Source organism: Gracilinanus agilis, chromosome 1, assembly GCF_016433145.1.
Source record: "Gracilinanus agilis isolate LMUSP501 chromosome 1, AgileGrace, whole genome shotgun sequence".
Classification (NCBI taxonomy): Eukaryota; Metazoa; Chordata; class Mammalia; order Didelphimorphia; family Didelphidae; genus Gracilinanus; species Gracilinanus agilis.
Genome location: NC_058130.1, coordinates 354877705 through 354895173, shown reverse-complemented (window position 1 = coordinate 354895173; position 17469 = coordinate 354877705). Strand labels below are relative to the sequence as shown.

Here is a 17469-nt window from a genome sequence, read left to right as displayed (position 1 = left end):
GACTCAGTCTACTAGTTTTTTGATCTGTATCTTCAAATTTGACTAAACAATTTACTAACTGTGCTGCAGATGCTATCAGGTTATGCTGTTAGGTTTTTTTTTTTAATAGAAGTAAATCCTTAAAATTGTATCATTTACTTTTTATTAAAATTGTTCTTGAATATTTTGATCCTTTAAAGTGACTCATTTTTAAAGCTTTCTTTTTACTCCTCTACTGACATTTTTGTTAATTCTTTTCCTGTATATAATGTGCTCTAAAGTATTTACAAATATCCTCATCAGGTTTCCATGGATCTCAATAGTGCCAGCACTATTGTTCTTCACGTCTTAACTCAAGCCACTAGCCAAGATACTGCAGTGTTAAAACCAGCTGAAGAACAGCTAAAACAGTGGGAGACACAACCAGGCTTTTACTCAGTGTTGTTGGTAAGTTGGAATTTGTATTCTTTAGGTCCAACAAAATCCTAAAACATGATGATTTACTGGCCATAAGAAAATTTAATCCCATACCTTTAATCTGGGGAGAATTTAGTGACCTCCTGTCTCTGGGCCTGACTCAATCCAGTGAGCCAACCAGCTGCCCCTTAAAAGGTGATTTTAAAAGTTTTCAGTTTTGAACTTAATGTAATATTAAAACAAGTGTACTAGAGGCAGCTGGGTGGCTCAGTGGATTGAGAGGCCTAAAGATAGGAGGTCCTAGGTTCAAATCTGGCCTCAGACACTCCCCAGCTGTGTGATCCTAGGCAAGTCACTTGACCCCCATTGCCTTGCCCTTACCACTCTTCTGCCTTGGAGCCAATACATAGTATTGGCTCCCAGATGGAAGTTAAGGGTTTAAAAAAAATTAAAAAACAAAACAAAGCAAAATGAAGAACAAGTGTACCCTTGGTAATAACAATACTAAGTAGATATAAAAGAGATTAAAGAAGAAGAAAAGAACCCATATGAACAAAAATATTTATAGTAGTTCTTTTTATGGTAGCAAAGAACTGGAAACTACCATCAGTTGGAGAATGCTGAACAAGTTATGGTATATGAATGTGATGGATTCCAATTGTGCTCTTAAGAAATGAGGAAGGGGATGGTTTAAAAAAACCTGAGAATACTTGTGTGAACTGTAGAGTGAAGTGAGCCGAACAAGGGGAACACTTTATACAGTAATGGTATGGGAAAGACAAAGAGCTTTGAGAGACTTAGAAACTCAATGCAGTGACCAACTGTGATTCTAGAAGACTCATGATGAAATGTGAGAGAGAGGATGGATTCAGCATATAGATTTGAGAGATTTTTTTTGGATATAATCAATATAGGAATTTATTTTGCTCCTCTTTACAATTTGTAAGAGGATGGGTGGGTAGGCTGAAGAGAAGATGAACTTTCCTTGATTGAAAAAAAAAAATGAACAAAATACTTCAAAGAACCCAGATGCTGTGATGCTCCAGAATCCTAGCCTTTACTTTTAATACCATTATTTGAGTATCTTAGTGTTGTGCTTTCTTTTCTGTGTCATTTGGTAAATACAGAATATAAAAATAAAAAGGTGATAGTTGTTTTGCAGAAAACAATAAATTTATGTAATTTTTATTTCTCCCATCTTTAATTATGAGTATTACTGGTTTAATAGCTTTTTCTTTTCTTCTTTTTAACCTATTTTAATATTGCCCATTGTTACTTACAGAATATTTTTACAAACCATACGCTGGATATAAATGTAAGGTGGCTAGCTGTGTTGTATTTTAAAAATGGAATTGATCGCTATTGGAGACGTGTAGCACCTCAGTAAGTTTCTTTCTTTTTTTTGGAAGAGGGGGATTAAATGTTGACTATAATGCATCATAACATTGAAAGTTTTTATCTATTTAGGATGTTCAGAAAAAATAGAAAATTTTCCATGTTTTTAATCTTTATAGGCAGAATCTTTATAAAATCAACAATGCAAGTTCTTTATTAGCTAATGATTAACTTTGTTTTTTATACCCTTTTTGAAATTGTAGCTACAAAGTAAAAAGTAAGTTGTGTATAAAACAATTTTATTAGGTCTTTTTGTCAAGTATTATTGGGTATCAGGAACCTGGGAAAATCATAAAAAAAATATGTCGAAGTGTTTTTGGAAGCATTTCTGTAGTAGTTGAGTATTTAGCTTTCTATTGATGTCTTTTTAAGAAAACATTACTTTTATTTCTAAGTATTTCATTACCCCTCCCCCACCTAGGGAACCATCCATTATAACAGAATTAAAAAAAAAACAGTTCATCAGGACTAACCAATACATCAGTGAAGTTTGAACACAGATGCAATGTTTCATCTCCATAGAGAAGTACATTTTTATATTTTTTATATTTTTTCTTCATGGCCAAGCTTGACTACATAAAAGTACACAGCATTTAGTTTCGCCTTTGCTATTCTTACAATTTGCTTCATTGTAGTCACTTAGAGTAACTTATTTTTCTATTTCTGCTTACTGCATTTTATATCAGTTCATATGATTTCTTCCCCATCCCCTCCTTTAGTCTTCACAATTATTTCTTACAACTGATATGTTGGTTGAGTCAACTTATTTTAATTATTTGTAATCTTATTGTACAATATTTGAAATTTTATATTAAATTCATTCAAAAGATCGAAAAATTAGAAAAATATAAAATATTTATCTTTGAAAACAATGAAAAACTATTTTCCAAGTGACTCGGAAAACAAGTTGAAAAGAGAAAATTTCAATATTGGACACTCTGAAAACCATAATCAGACAAAGAAATCTACGTGCCGTATTTCAAGAAATAATTAGTGACCACATCTGTTAGAACCAGAGGACAAAGTGAAAATAGAAAGCATTCAGCAATCATTCCTTAGAGAAACTCCAAATTGAAAATATCTAGAAATGCCAGTCAAGAGCTACCATGTCAGTGAAAAAATATTACAATTAGACAGTCAGGATCATGACAGACTATGTTGATACTCCTCCAAAAGGGAACAAGTATTGTAATATGATATTCCAAAAGCCGAAACAGAAAGACTTCTAACTAAAAGGCAGAGTAGACATGAGTTGGAAATGTGTACAATTGGAAATGTCTAGAACTTTGCATAGTATGCTGATGTTTCTTTATTTCCCCAGTAGATGTCAGTATGGTCACATAACTTAGATTATTTATAAAATGTTTTGCTTATATAAGCAATTATATTTATTTGTATGTGTATGTTTAAAACAAACTATTTAAATATTTAACTCTTTATAAAACATGTCCTTGATAGTTATTGAGGAAACAAAAAGAATCTTTAAAATAATCATTAAAGTTCAATATGATTGCATTTTTGGTAACAGAATAATCTTATTTTCTGATTGAGTTAATTTTAAAAGATTTTGGTAAATTTTAGGAACTAGTCATTTGATATGTCATTGAGTTAGCTGAATTGTTACCTAAGATAACTTATCTTCCACTTCATGTTTTCTTAGTCTTTTCTGTTCGGATTGTAGGTGGATGGGGTTGCTTAGCTCCTTTTGAGTCACTTTCATGAAACACGGGATATGTTGTATATTTCAAATTGTCCTTAGAAGGCAGAATTATATATAGTAGATTTTTTAAACTTAAAAAATCTCAGATAAACTGTTACTGTTAATTGGAAAAGTTTTTTAATTAAAAATGCTAACACATTTAATATATGTTAAAGATAGAAGTTGGAATGACATTCTTTTAAGGGGAAAATTTTGCTACTAGTCTCATATTTAGACTTCCTCTGTCAATTAAAAACCATTGTTTAATTTAAATTCATGGACTGAATTTCATAAGGATTTATGAATTTTACATATTTTGTATTTTTTAGTAGGACACAATTCTTTTAATTTTTTTTAAAGAATGAGGATTCTGCAAAGGCGTAGGGATCAACTACCTTAAGCTTTATTTCTTTTCTAAATAGCTTTCACAATTTGCTGCACCCCCAGTGATTGAATTTAGTAATACTTTTATTTCTTCTTTATTAACAAGTTTTGTTTCTGTTTTGAGTCATAATGTATTTTTGTGAGAGATAGGTACTTGACCAAAAAGTGCAACACTGACTAATGGTAACAAAAGACCTGTCATACATTGTACTTAGACTTCTGTTAACATTGCTATAAGAATTTTATTTTGGCCTTAATTAGAGTTGTGGATATTTTTTGAAAATGGTATTATGGTATAATTTGCACTGAAATGAAGTACCTTAAATCACAAGGTAAAGCATGTAGTGAAGGAAGAAGTTTGAAAGTAATGCAAATATTAGAATAAGCTTTTAAAAGCTCTTCTATTAGAATACTTAGCATTGGCCTTCATTCTTTTATTATTTAATATTTCAACTCTTTTTTATGATGTTTATTAAAGCAAGTTATAGAATGGTAGAAAAAAATTGAAAATTGGGAGCTAAGGGGAATCAACTTTTAGGGTAAAGTAAGAGTCAAGTTTTTGAGGATTATGGGTTTTTAAGCAGGAAGGAAGGATCTTTTTGTATGAAAACAGTAAAATTTGCTGTAAATTGACAGTTGGAAAAAAGGTTGTTTGGGGGCAGCTAAGTGGCACAGTGGATAGAGCACCAGGCCTGGAATCAGTAGAACCTTGGTTTAAATCTGACCTCAGATACTTCATAGCTATGTGACCTTGGGCCAGTCACTTCACCTATTTTATTTAATCTTTGCTCTTCTGTCTTAAAGTTGTCATTTAAAATAGAAAGTAAGGGTTTTAAAAAAAGAAAATAGATTCCCCTCCCCCCTTTTTTAGTTAGTAAGAACATAACCGATTTTTTTCAACATCTGGAATATTAAATTACTTTGGATCTTTGAAATTTTTTTCCAGCACTTATTTACAAATAAAGAAACTGTTGTCCAGAGAGAGGAAGTAGTTGCTGATATTTATGCACAGTGCTTTGTTAGTAAGGCTAGTGTTCTTTGTACAGATCATTTATTAGGATTTATTGGGAAAGTAAGATTTGCTTTTCATAAGTTCCCCTTAAAGATAACTTTAAGAAATACATAAAAGTTAGGGAAATTTGTACCTATAGTAACATCAACAAAAATTAATCTCAAGGTGTCAGCACATAGTGTGGTGCTTGGCACATAGCGTTGTTGTTGTTTGGTCCTGTCCTACTCTTTGTGACCCTGTATGGGGTTTTCTTGGCAAAGATAGTGGAATGTTTTTTCCATTACTTTTCTAGTGGATTAAGGCAAACAGGCTAAGTGATTAACTCAGGAACATACAGACAGTTAACTGTCTGAGGTCAGATTTGAACTTGGATCTTTTTGAATCTAGGCCCAATGCTCTGTCTACTTAGCTGCTTTTAAAAAAGGACATAGTTGGAGGCAGCTGGGTAGCTCAGTGGATTGAGAGTCAGGCCTAGAGATGGGAGGTCCTAGGTTCAAATGTGGCCTCAGACACTTTAACAGCTGTATGACTCTGGGCAAGTCACTTGACCTCCATTGCCCACCTTTACCACTTCCACCAAGGAGCAAATACACAGAAGTTAAGGGTTTAAAAAAAAAAGCACATAGTAGGCACCTACTAAATGATTGTTAATTGACTGTATGTTACCATTTATTTGTTTTCTTATTTTTTATCATGTTATGTTTTTCTTCCTTGATAGAAAAGCAGTGTTTACTCACAGATAAAGAATACTTTGACCTCTTCTAATTTATCAAACCTAATAAGATATTAGTTAATTTTATTTTGCAAAGATATGAACCCCTGTGGAGAGCACATTTTTAAATTTAGTTATTAAATGCCAGAAAACTGCAAATATAGATTTATATATTCTGTTAGTATTGTTGAATAAGAATAAATACATCTCTCTCTCTCTTTTTTTAACAGCGCTCTTACAGAGGAAGAAAAAGCCACATTGCGGGCAGGGCTCATCACCAATTTCAATGAGCCAGTAAATCAGGTTAGTCAAGAAATGGTTGCTGATAAATCATTATTTTATGAGGAAGTAATTGATTTTTTTTTGTCATTTAAAGCAGAATCTAAAAGAGCTGCTCTTGAAAATAGAAATTTAAAGTACATATAACAACATTAAGTTATATTGAGTTTTTGTCATGAAAATATAGTTTAAAAATGGTTCATCTGGTTTATTTAAAAAATATCAAGTCATACTGACTACTAATGACTTAATCTCACTAAAAGTATTTTGAGGGATTTAGTTTATGGTTTATGGTTAATGGTAATCTTTTTTTTAAAAAAAAGAATGCCTCAGTGAGCAATTAAATACCTTTAAATGATATTTTTTACTTCGTAAGCTGTTTGCATATAGTTTTAGTTTAATGATTTGGCAATTTGGAAAATAAAATCTCAACATCATTTAGCCATGTTAATTCCTATTGGGTATCTTTACTAAGTCCCATCTCAGTGTAGAACTTTTTTTCTTGCCTGTGGGTCCTGCTCTTAGTACAAAAGTCCAGCATATCATGTCTTAAATGACATTATAGTAATAGTATTATCTTAAAAAATAATTTATTCTCAATGCTAAAAATAAAATAAAATAACAAGAGCAGAACATTTCCATATACAAGTAGAACAGAAAAGAGGATTACATGTGAAACCACAAATCTCAAAGTAACATAGCATTATTGATGTTCAGTATTTAATGTCCTTTAAATGAAATTAGTAAGTGATAAACATTATACTTTAGTGAAAGCTTTTTTTTTTTAATGCAGAGCCAACAGAAAAGGTATTATTGGAAATTAAAATTATTGGAATAAAGATAATATTCTTTCTCTGTTCTTAATAAAAATTCAATTTTTAATATCTAATTGACCTTACCCATTTTTTCTGGTAATTTTAAAAATAGATTGCAACTCAGATTGCAGTGCTGATTGCAAAAGTTGCTAGATTGGATTGTCCCAGACAATGGCCAGAACTGATTCCCACTCTTATAGAATCTGTGAAGGTACAAGATGATCTTCGTCAGCACAGAGCATTGCTTACATTCTATCATGTCACTAAGACTCTGGCGTCCAAAAGACTGGCTGCTGACCGGAAGCTCTTTTATGATGTAAGTGAATAAAATGTCTAGATATGAAAATTTTTTCTTTACTTTTAAAAAGCTCTCTAGATAAAGTTTTATCACATTGACTGTAAAGTTTTGTATCATAGATTAATATTGCTTTAGTAGTCTGATGATAGATCATCTAATTTTCTGTAACATCTCTCTTAAGACCCTGTTAAGGAGGAAGATCAAAGAAACCAAGTTTTTTGAGCTTCAGAAACAATGTTTGAGACAACAGCTATCTCCATTTCTTTTTTTTCCCCTTTTATTTTCAGCAAAAGATTATTCATATCTAGGATTTAAATTATATTGCTCTTGTTTCTGTAATAATTCATCTACCAACTATTTTGGGGAAAATAAGAAATGGTAATTGTCAGATCTTAGTTCTGAAACTTGATTGTCCTTTTGCATTTTTTTGAAACAGTATAACTAGCTTGTTAAATATCCTGTACTTGTATTTATAAAACAAATAGTTAGGAATTATCTGGTGTATAAGATGGAACAGAACATTCTACTAACTATATCAATTCCCATAAATGTTAATTTTCTTGAAATATAGTAATCTTAAAATTAAAAATTATAAAAGGATTTAGCAGAGGAAGACATACATTTTTGGATATGGCCAGCATCCAAAATTTGTTTTACTTGACTCTTTATGTTTGCTTTAAGGATTTTCATTTTCTTTTTTTCCTTTTCTTCTGTGGTTGTGGGATGGGGCAAGATTGAGATATGGTAGCCAAAAAAAGAAAGGAAAAAGAAGTGAAAGAAAAGATGTTTACTTAAACATTTAAAAATGAATAGAAGGTGGGAAAAGTATTTAGAAGGCTAGAAAGAATCACAGGTAGGATGCTTTGTAAGTTACATGTTAAATTCATTATATATATTGAAGAAAAGCAAATTATATGTAATAGATATTTATGTTTTCATAGTCATTCTTTTTGGGGGCCTATTATTTATGAAGAAGTCCTTGTTTTAGTTGGTGTTTTAGGTTCAGAATAAAGACAAATTAATGAAAAAAGCAAATTAGCAATCATCAGCAATTAAATAATTTATTAACTGTTTCCCAAGTTTCTGTATGTTCCGAGGAGCTGACTTTGTATTTTTTGGTGTATTACTGCATTAAGTTGATAGAGTTGTGTAATGCCATCATAGGTTAATATAAATATATATATATATGTATATATATACACACACACACATACATATATGTATATATATACACACACACATTTATTTATTTATTTATTTTAAGTGTTTACCTTCCATCTTGGGGTCAATACTATGTATTGGCTCCAAGGCAGAAGAGTGGTAAGGGTAGGCAGTGGGAGTCAAGTGACTTGCCCAGGGTCACATGGCTGGGAAGTGTCTGAGGCCAGATTTGAACCTAGGACCTCCTGTCTCTAGTCCTGGCTCTCAATCCACTGAGCTACCCAGCTGCCCCCAGTTAATATTTTTAAAAACAATGATAGTTTAATGGATAGTATTCTACACATTATCTCATTTGATCCTCTTAAGATTTTTGTGAAGTATGTTGATACTATAGTTATTAGTATAACCATTTTGTGGAGGAGAAAACTAGATAGAGAAGCTAAGGAGATTACCCATTATCAGAGCCTAGTTAGTGTCACTGTTAGGTTTTGAAATAAGGCCTCTTAGTTCCTTTGAGTTCAAGACTCTTTTGTTTACTATTACATTTATTCGAAGATATATGAGAGTATTAACAAAACTTTCTTAACTTTATGATTGTCATTCTGTTATTCTTTGGAAAGCAGAAGAACTAATGAGAGTGTAGTTAGGGTCAATATTTATTATATTACTAAAAGCTACTGTTTGTATATTGGAGAACAAAAGACAAGGGAGCCTCACTTGTACTCCTAACTTTACCCCTAATTATGTAGCTGATGGCCTGGTTTCTGAATCTTCTTTTTAAGCTGGTATTGGATTTGGTACCTCATATTTATTATTAGATATTGTATATAATGTTTATATCTAAGGTGTCAAGCAAGCAAATAAATAAGTGTAGCATACAAATTCACAATTTTTCCAAGTAATAATTAATAGTTAAAATTTTGTCTTTCTACCAACATAAATCTTTAAGTAGAAACATAAAATTCCAGAACTAATAGGAGCCTCAGAAATTATCTTGTCTTGATTATTCATTTTTGTAGATGAGAAAACTTACAGAGAATAATACATGATTTGTCTAAAACCACATAGCTAATAAATAGCAGAGATTTACCTAGAGCTTTAGACCTCTAACAACTGGTTTAGTATTCTTTGGACCATTGCTTCTCTAATAATAACCAACATTTATATAAAGTTCTAAAGTTTTAAAGTACTTTATAAATATGGTAAATCTGTCTTTATCTGTGATGAGGTAATAATAGTTGCAAAACATATGTATTTATATGGCCTGTCCTTTATCCTTTATCCTGCATGTCTTAGCACAGGTAAATGTGGTGGTAGGGAATGGAATATTGAGGTTGCACTTCACATTGTCACCCTTATATCTGTTACCCTAAAGTCCCTTAACTCTCTTAATACATAAGTCAAAGGTGGGTAAATGGTTAGTGAGTGAGAGTGGGATTCCCATATATCTGAAAGTTGCCTTAGAGGACATATTAAAATCAACTGAGATTTGAGAATCTATGGAACTCTCAAAGACTAATGATAGCAGTTATGATCAGGTAGATGGGCTCCACCTGTCACTTTTGATGTGGCGTATAATAAAAACAAGAGGGGCAAATGGCTTGTTTGACAATCTTTGACCTTTATGATGTGCGAGTTGTGGCAAGGTCTCATTCATAGGGACTAGAATTGTTGACAATGATAAAATAGAGCTCCTATGGAGTTGGTGACAGACCCAGAATCCAGAAGGTCCAATGGCCTTGCTTTGGTGTCTAGTATGTCCTATAGGCATCAAGAGGAGGGATGAAAGACAAAAATGTAATATGGTGCACGCATGCACACACACACACACACACACACACACACACTCATATTGATAATACTTGGGACCACCCAAACTCTTTTAATGGAGTCCAGAATTTCCTGAATACTAAAGTGGCCACTCCTGTGAACTGAAGTATATTTGATTGTTAGAGAAGCTTTTGGGAAGTAGAGGTTTTCCTTCTGAAGACACCCAAACCCCATTAATCTGCTGTGCTTTAAATCTCTGCTTCCACCTTTCCACTTCCTGTTCATTATAAGACAGAGAGAAATCTGATTCATAATTAGACATTACAGTCAAAATTCACTCAGGTCTTTATAAGGCTACAAGCTTAGTTGCTGTGTCTTCACACTGATCTCCCCTAGAGACAGGATCAGTCCCTCCTGTATGGTGAGAGCAATGAACAATAGTCAGGGGGCAGGTAACTGAAGAACAGATAGGAGTTCTTTAATGATTTGTGGATTTGTAATGACCTTGCCAGCAGAAGTCAGAAAATCTCCCTGCATCTAAAATATCTCAACAGTGCCATCAATTCAGCACTTGGAGTGTGAAAATTTGAAGGTAATGAAGCTACCTAGATGGTATCGTGATTCGAAAACACTGTAGCTGCATTTTCTCATTAAAGGAGGGCTGTCAATGTAGAAAACTAAATCATAGTTTTCTAAAGGGGAAAGATCATCATGGAGCTTCTTAGTCATGTTTCCTACAGAAGCACAGTTATGTAGTAGTTCCTTAACAGACTGGCAATCAGGAAGCAGTATTATAGGATTAAGATCTATGCAACATTTAAGGGTGATATTTTCATTCCCTAAAAAAGTTATCTCATACCTAGAAAGTTTTTTATCTGAACTTGCCTGTGTTCTTTGTCACAGTAGTAAAGCCTTGACCTCATGAGATCGGAGAACAGTTAAAGGAGAACCCAGGACTATGTAAGAGACCTTCACTAAGAGAGCTATGGCCACCACAACCTAAAGGCAGTGCTCCACCAGTCACTGCATCTAGTTGTACCAAACCTAGGCTATTGGGTGCCAAAGCTTGAGTTAAGTCCCCAGAAACCCCTCTGTTCATGTACATACAACATAAATGACTTTTTGTAGTCTGGAATTCCTAGAGCAAGGGCTTACAGAATGACCTATTTTAATTCTGTGAGAGATGACAGGTGCTGGGAATCTAATTTGGGGGGGTTCAGGGACTGAATTTTTAGTCAGCTACAAGGGGCTCAGTGATTTTCCTATAATGAGGAATCCATTGTCTACAGAACCCCATGGCCCCCAAGGTTGCTCTCAGTGGCCTCTTAAAAGAAGCTTCTCTAAGAGAAGTTTCTGAGTAACTTCAATATGATTAGGAGAAATAGAGTGAATTCCATTAACTAAATTAAAAATTAAATATTTCACTTTTGGAAGGGACCACTACACCTTTGACCTAGAGACCTTGTGGCTTCTTTGGTGGAGCTCTAAGAGGAGATGTCTGCTATATTCCTGGCATGTCACTGCATCTGCTGCCCTTAAAGGTAGATTATCAACATACTGAACTAAAAGTATCACCCTTAAAAATGATAGTAGCTATAACATTTGAGAGAATAAAGTTATACTCTGTATCCCTCTGATGCAAGAAAGTCCATGTCCGTTGGAAACCTTTCCAGGTGAAATCAAATATTTTCCTAAAATTTATATGGATAGGAATAGAAAAGAAAGCAGAACAGAAGTCTACCACTGTAAAATATGCAGCTTCACTAGAGATTGAAAAGATGAGAGTTGCAAGGTTTAGCACTACAAGATGCTTAGGTATTACCTGTGAATTAACTGCATGCTGATACTGCATAAAACGATAAACAGATTTCCCAGTGGGGCCTGGTGTAGGCTTTTTTTTATAGGGAGACTAGTGAATGATGTTCAGATTTGCATGGAATTATTATTCCGTAGACATGAATGAATCAGTTCAAATAACTGATATCAATTAATTGGGATATCCCTTCATTAGCTTCATTGGTTAAAGGATATTGAGGAATGGAAGGTGGATTACTGTGTTTTGGCCTAATTCTTTTTTTTTTTAACTTAATTTTTTAGAAAAATTTTTCCATGGTTATGTGATTCTTACTCTCCCCTCCCCTTCACCCCCCCCCCCATCCCCTGTAGCCAATGCACATTTCCACTGCTTTCTTCATGTGTCATCGATCAAGACCTATTTCCATATTATTGATAGTTGCATTAGTGGTCATTTAGAGTCAAGAAAGAAAAGTCACTAAACTCAGACTTCAAGCCCCTTCCTCTCTCTCACATCGTCATAAATGATGATTCCTCTGACATCCCTGTGTTGACATCATGAGAAGCACCAGCTCTACTTATTCCAGTTTCTATTTCTAAACTCCTGATTTTTTTCTCCTACAATTTATTGCTATATGACAGTGATTCCCAAAGTGGGCGCTACTGCCCCCTGGTGGGTGCTGCAGCGATCCAGGGGGGCAGTGATGGCCACAGGTGCATTTATCTTTCCTAGTAATTGTATTAAAATTAAAAAAAATTAATTTCCAGGGGGCTAAGTAATATTTTTTCTGGAAAGGGGGCGGTAGGCCAAAAAAGTTTGGGAACCACTAATATATGACTTGACCTGCTGCAGAAGAAAACACTGTATTGAACCTCTAGATTTGGGGGACAATATTAATTGCCTGATCCAGAATCTTAGTGAGTTCTCATAAGGGAGCTATACATTCCTCAACTACAGATGTTAAAATAGGAACCAAGATAGATATTTCTCTTTTTCTGTCTTGCATAATTTTTCTACTTTCCCTTTTTCAACTTTTGCCTTTTAATATCTCTTATACCTTTCAAAAAATTAATAGCTGTACTTTTCAACTGCTCTAGATTCATAACAGTCCAGTTTGCACAATGAAAATATTCTTTTATTTTTGGGGAGGAATGAGACACAAAATGATGACTTATAAGTGCATCAGTGGGTTTAATGGGATCTAAACCTGCATATCTCTTAGCTATTATGCCTACTTGATCATAAAACTGGTTGGGATTTTCATTTTCTTCTTGAGTAATGTATTCATATTCATGCCAGTTTTCTGGGTGAGTAGAGCAGTCCTTTATTCCTTTCAGCAAAGCCTCTCTAGCATTACATACCTCACACAGACCTCAGGATTATTGGGGTCCCATTTTGGGTTCTGTAATGGCCACTGATTCCCATCATCATTTTGAGGATTATTGGTAGCCACATATACAATTGTATTTTCTGCAAATGGTGATAGTTTTAATACCTCCTTCAATTTTGTTTTTCTTCTCTCAATGCTATTGGTAGCATTTCTAATACTATGTTAAATAATATTGGTAATATTGTGCATCTTATCAATTATGTTGATAGTTTTCCTTATATTAAACTGTAGAAGGCAAAATCTGAAAAACCCGATTCAACAAAGCGGTTTTTTTTTTGTTTGTTTGTTTGTTTGTTTTTGAGGTTTTACCTTCTATATTAAGCCATCCCTGCATTCCTGGTATAAAACCTATTTGGTCAAAATGTATTATTTTTGTGACGTATTGTTATAGTCTTCTAGTTAGTATTTTGTTAAGGATTTTTGCATCCATACATTAATGGGAATCATCTATAATTTTCTTTTTCTGTTTTTGCTCTTCCTAGTTTAGGTATACGAGAATTTAAATTTAGGTTTTATGCTAATATGAAAGTTCTAAGTAATATTGTGGTCTCCAATTTAAAAATATTATAGCTTAAGTCAAAATGACTTTTAGCAGCCTTATTTACAAAGAGGTAGAAAGAGTGAAAGTGGAAAAATGTAGATAAAGAGACTGAAAGTACTGCCTAGCTACAAATACTCTTAAGTTTTAATCCTAATGTCTCCAGACCACAAATTCGAATCTCACCAGAATCCAAAGTCCTAAATAGGAAGCCGAAATCCGAGGAGCAAAGGGACACTGAAGAATCCACCAAGAATCTTCAGTGCACACAAAACTAAGACCTCCAAGAATCTCACCAAAACTCACAATGAAGGGAGTGTCCCACTGAAGCTCCAAGGGTCAGAGTGAGTCTCCTCAATGAAGAACCAAGGAAGGAATCACTCCACTCACCATCTCAGGATCCAAGGAAAGAGTCACCTCCTCCAGTCCGGCTCACTGATGCAGTCCGAGATTGAATCCTTGAGCAGGTCTTTTTAAAGCCGTTTTCTAGATGTTTCTTCATGTTGCACTCCCACTTTACGGGAAACAATTACAGTCTTTCAGTTTGTCTAGCACTGCCCAAAGCCAAGGGGCAGTGACCTTTGGAGGTGTGAGCTTACTCTAGTAATTGACTTGTGTACTCTCTTACTTAGTGTCAAGTTAGGGGTACTTTAAGTTCTTGATTTGATTAGCTAAAAAACTGGCAGGAGAGCTAATCTTATCTTCACAGGTATTAGCACCATATGGGAATTTGATTAAACTTCTTCTTTATCTGTTATTCCAAATTTATTTAATATTAGAATTTGTTGATCCTTAAATGTTTAGGAGAATTCACTTGTAAATCTGTCTGGTTCTGATGCTTTTTTCTTAGGAAGTTCAATTATGCCTTGTTCAATTTATTTTTATAATATAGGTTTATTTAGGTATTCTATTTCTTGCTCTGATAGTCTGGGCAGGTTTTTTTTGGGAAAGTTCTATTTCTCTTTCATTGTTAAAATTGTTTTCATGTAATTGAGCAAAATAACTTCTAATAATTACTTTAATTTCATCTTCATTGGTGGCATACTCACCCTTTTTAACTTTAATGCTAGTGATTTTTTCTTCTTTTTTTTCCCCTGTTTCTTAATATTTTATTTTTTTTAGAAAAATTTTCCATGGTTACATGATTCTTGTTTTTACTTTCCCCTTCACCCACCCCCACCCCATATCCAACATGCATTTCCACTGGTTTTAACATGTGTGATCAATCAAGACTTATTTACATATTATTGATAGTTGCATTGGTATAGTAGTTTCGAGTCTACATCCCCAACCATGCCTGCATCAACCCATGTGTTCAAGCGATTGTTTTTCTTCTGTGTTTCCACTCTTGCAGTTCTTCCTCTGAATGTGGATAGCGTTCTTTTCCAAAAATCCCTCAGAATTGTCCTGGGTCATTGCATTGCTGCCAGTACAGAAGTCCATTACATTCGATTTTACCACAGTGTATCAGCCTCTGTGTACAATGTTCTTCTGGTTCTGCTCCTTTCACTCTGCATCAATTCCTGGAGGTCTTTCTAGTTCACCTGGAACTCCTCCAGTTTATTATTCCTTTTAGCACAATAGTATTCCATCACCAACATATACCACAATTTGTTTAGCCATTCCCCAATTGAAGGGCATCCCTTCATTTTCCAGTTTTTTGCCACCACAAAAAGCGAGGCTATAAATATTTTCGTACAAGTCTTTTTATCTATGATCTCTTTGGGGTACAAACCCAGCACTGCTATGCCTGAATCGAAGGGCAGGCAGTCTTTTAGAGCCCTTTGAGCATAGTTCCAAATTGCCAGACAGAATGGTTGGATCAGTTCACAACTCCACCAGCAATACATTAATGTTCCAATTTTGCCACATCCCCTCCAGCATTCATTACTCTCCCCTGCTATCATTTTAACCAATCTGCTAGGTGTGAGGTGGTACCTCACAGTTGTTTTGATTTGCATTTTTCTAATTATAAGAGACTTGGAACACTTTTTCATGTGCTTATTGATAGTTTTGATTTCTTTATCTAAAAACTGCCTATTCATGTTCCTTGCCCATTTATCAATTGGGGAATGGCTGGATTTTTTTATACAATTGATTTAGCTCCTGGTAAATTTCAGTAATTAGACCTCCTTCAGAATTTTTTGTTATAAAGATTTTTTCCCAGTTTGTTGTTTCCCTTCTGATTTGGGTTGCATTGTTTTTGTTTGTACAAAAACTTTTTAATTTAATATAATCAAAATTATTTATTTTACATTTTGTAATTTTTTCTAACCCTTTCTTGGTTTTAAAATTTTCACTTTCCCATAGATCAGACAGGTATACTATTCTATGTTCACCTAATTTTCTTATAGTCATTCACCCATTCTGAATTTATCTTGGTGTAGGGTGTATGATGTTGGTCTAAACCTAATCTCTCCCATATTGTTTTCCAATTTTCCCAACAGTTTTTGTCAAATAGTGGATTTTTGTCCCCAAAGTTGGGCTCTTTGGGTTTATCGTACACTGTTTTGCAGATGTCACTTACCCCAAGTCTATTCCACTGATCCTCCCTTCTGTCTCTTAGCCAGTACCATGTTGTTTTGATGACTGTTGCTTTATAGTATAGTTTAATATCTGGTACTGATAGGCCACCTTCCTTTTTTTTTTTTTTCATTATTTCCCTTGATATTCTTGATCTTTTGTTCTTCCAAATGAACTTTGTTATAGTTTTTTCTAATTCAGTAAAAAAAATTTTTGGTAGTTTGATAGGTATGGCACTAAATAGGTAAATTAATTTGGATAGAATGGTCATTTTTATTACGTTAACTTGTCCTACCCATGAGCAATCAATGTTTTTCCAATTGTTTAGACCAAGTTTTAATTGTTTGGAAAGTGTTTTGTAGTTGTTTTCATATAATTCCTCTGTTTCTTTTGGTAGATAGATTCCTAAGTATTTTATATTGTCTAGGGTGATTTTAAATGGTGTTTCTCTTTCTACCTCTTGCTGCTCTAATGTGTTGGAAATGTATAGAAATGCTGATGATTTATGTGCATTTATTTTGTATCCTGCAACTTTGCTAAAGTTGTTGATTATTTCTACAAGCTTCTTAGTTGATTCTCTAGGATTTTTTAAGTAGACAATCATATCATCTGCAAAGAGTGATGGTTTAGTCTCCTCATTGCCTACTTTTATCCCTTCAATTTCTTTTTCTTCTGTAATTGCTACTGCTAGTGTTTCTAGTACAATGTTAAATAATAGAAGCGATAGTAGGCGTCCTTGTTTCACTCCTGATCTTATTGGGAAGGCTTCTAATTCATCCCCATTGCATATGATGCTTGTTGATGGTTTTAGATATATCCTGTTTATTATTTTTAGGAAAGGTCCTTCTCTTCCTATACTTTCTAGTGTTTTCAGTAGGAATGGATGTTGTATTTTGTCAAAGGCTTTTTCAGCATCTATTGAGATAATCATGTGGTTTTCCTTGGTTTGCTTATGGATATGGTCAATTACGTGAATGGTTTTCCTGATGTTGAACCATCCTTGCATTCCTGGTATAAATCCCACCTTATCATAATGAATAACCCTCTTGATCACTTGCTGGAGTCTTTTTGCTAGTATTCTGTTTAAGATTTTTGCATCTATGTTCATTAAGGAGATTGGTCTGTAGTTTTTTTTCTCTGTTTTTGATCTACCTTACCTGGCTTTGGGATCGGTACCATATTTGTATCATAAAAGGAATTTGGTAGAACTCCTTTGCTTATTATGTCAAATAGTTTGTATAGTATTGGAATTAGTTGTTCTTTGAAGGTTTGATAGAATTCACTTGTGAATCCATCTGGTCC

General features: G+C 33.8%; 1 protein-coding gene across 1 annotated transcript in view; it reads left to right on the top strand.

Moving 5' to 3' along the window:
• Nucleotides 1-288: 288 nt before the first annotated feature.
• Nucleotides 289-17469, top strand: part of IPO11 (importin 11) — a 222537-nt gene continuing 205356 nt past the window's right edge. Inside the window, exons 1-4 of the mRNA XM_044663634.1 lie at nt 289-426; nt 1679-1779; nt 5829-5901; nt 6805-7008. Coding sequence (XP_044519569.1) covers nt 289-426; nt 1679-1779; nt 5829-5901; nt 6805-7008 — 516 coding nt within the window. The remainder of the gene's footprint in view (nt 427-1678; nt 1780-5828; nt 5902-6804; nt 7009-17469) is intronic.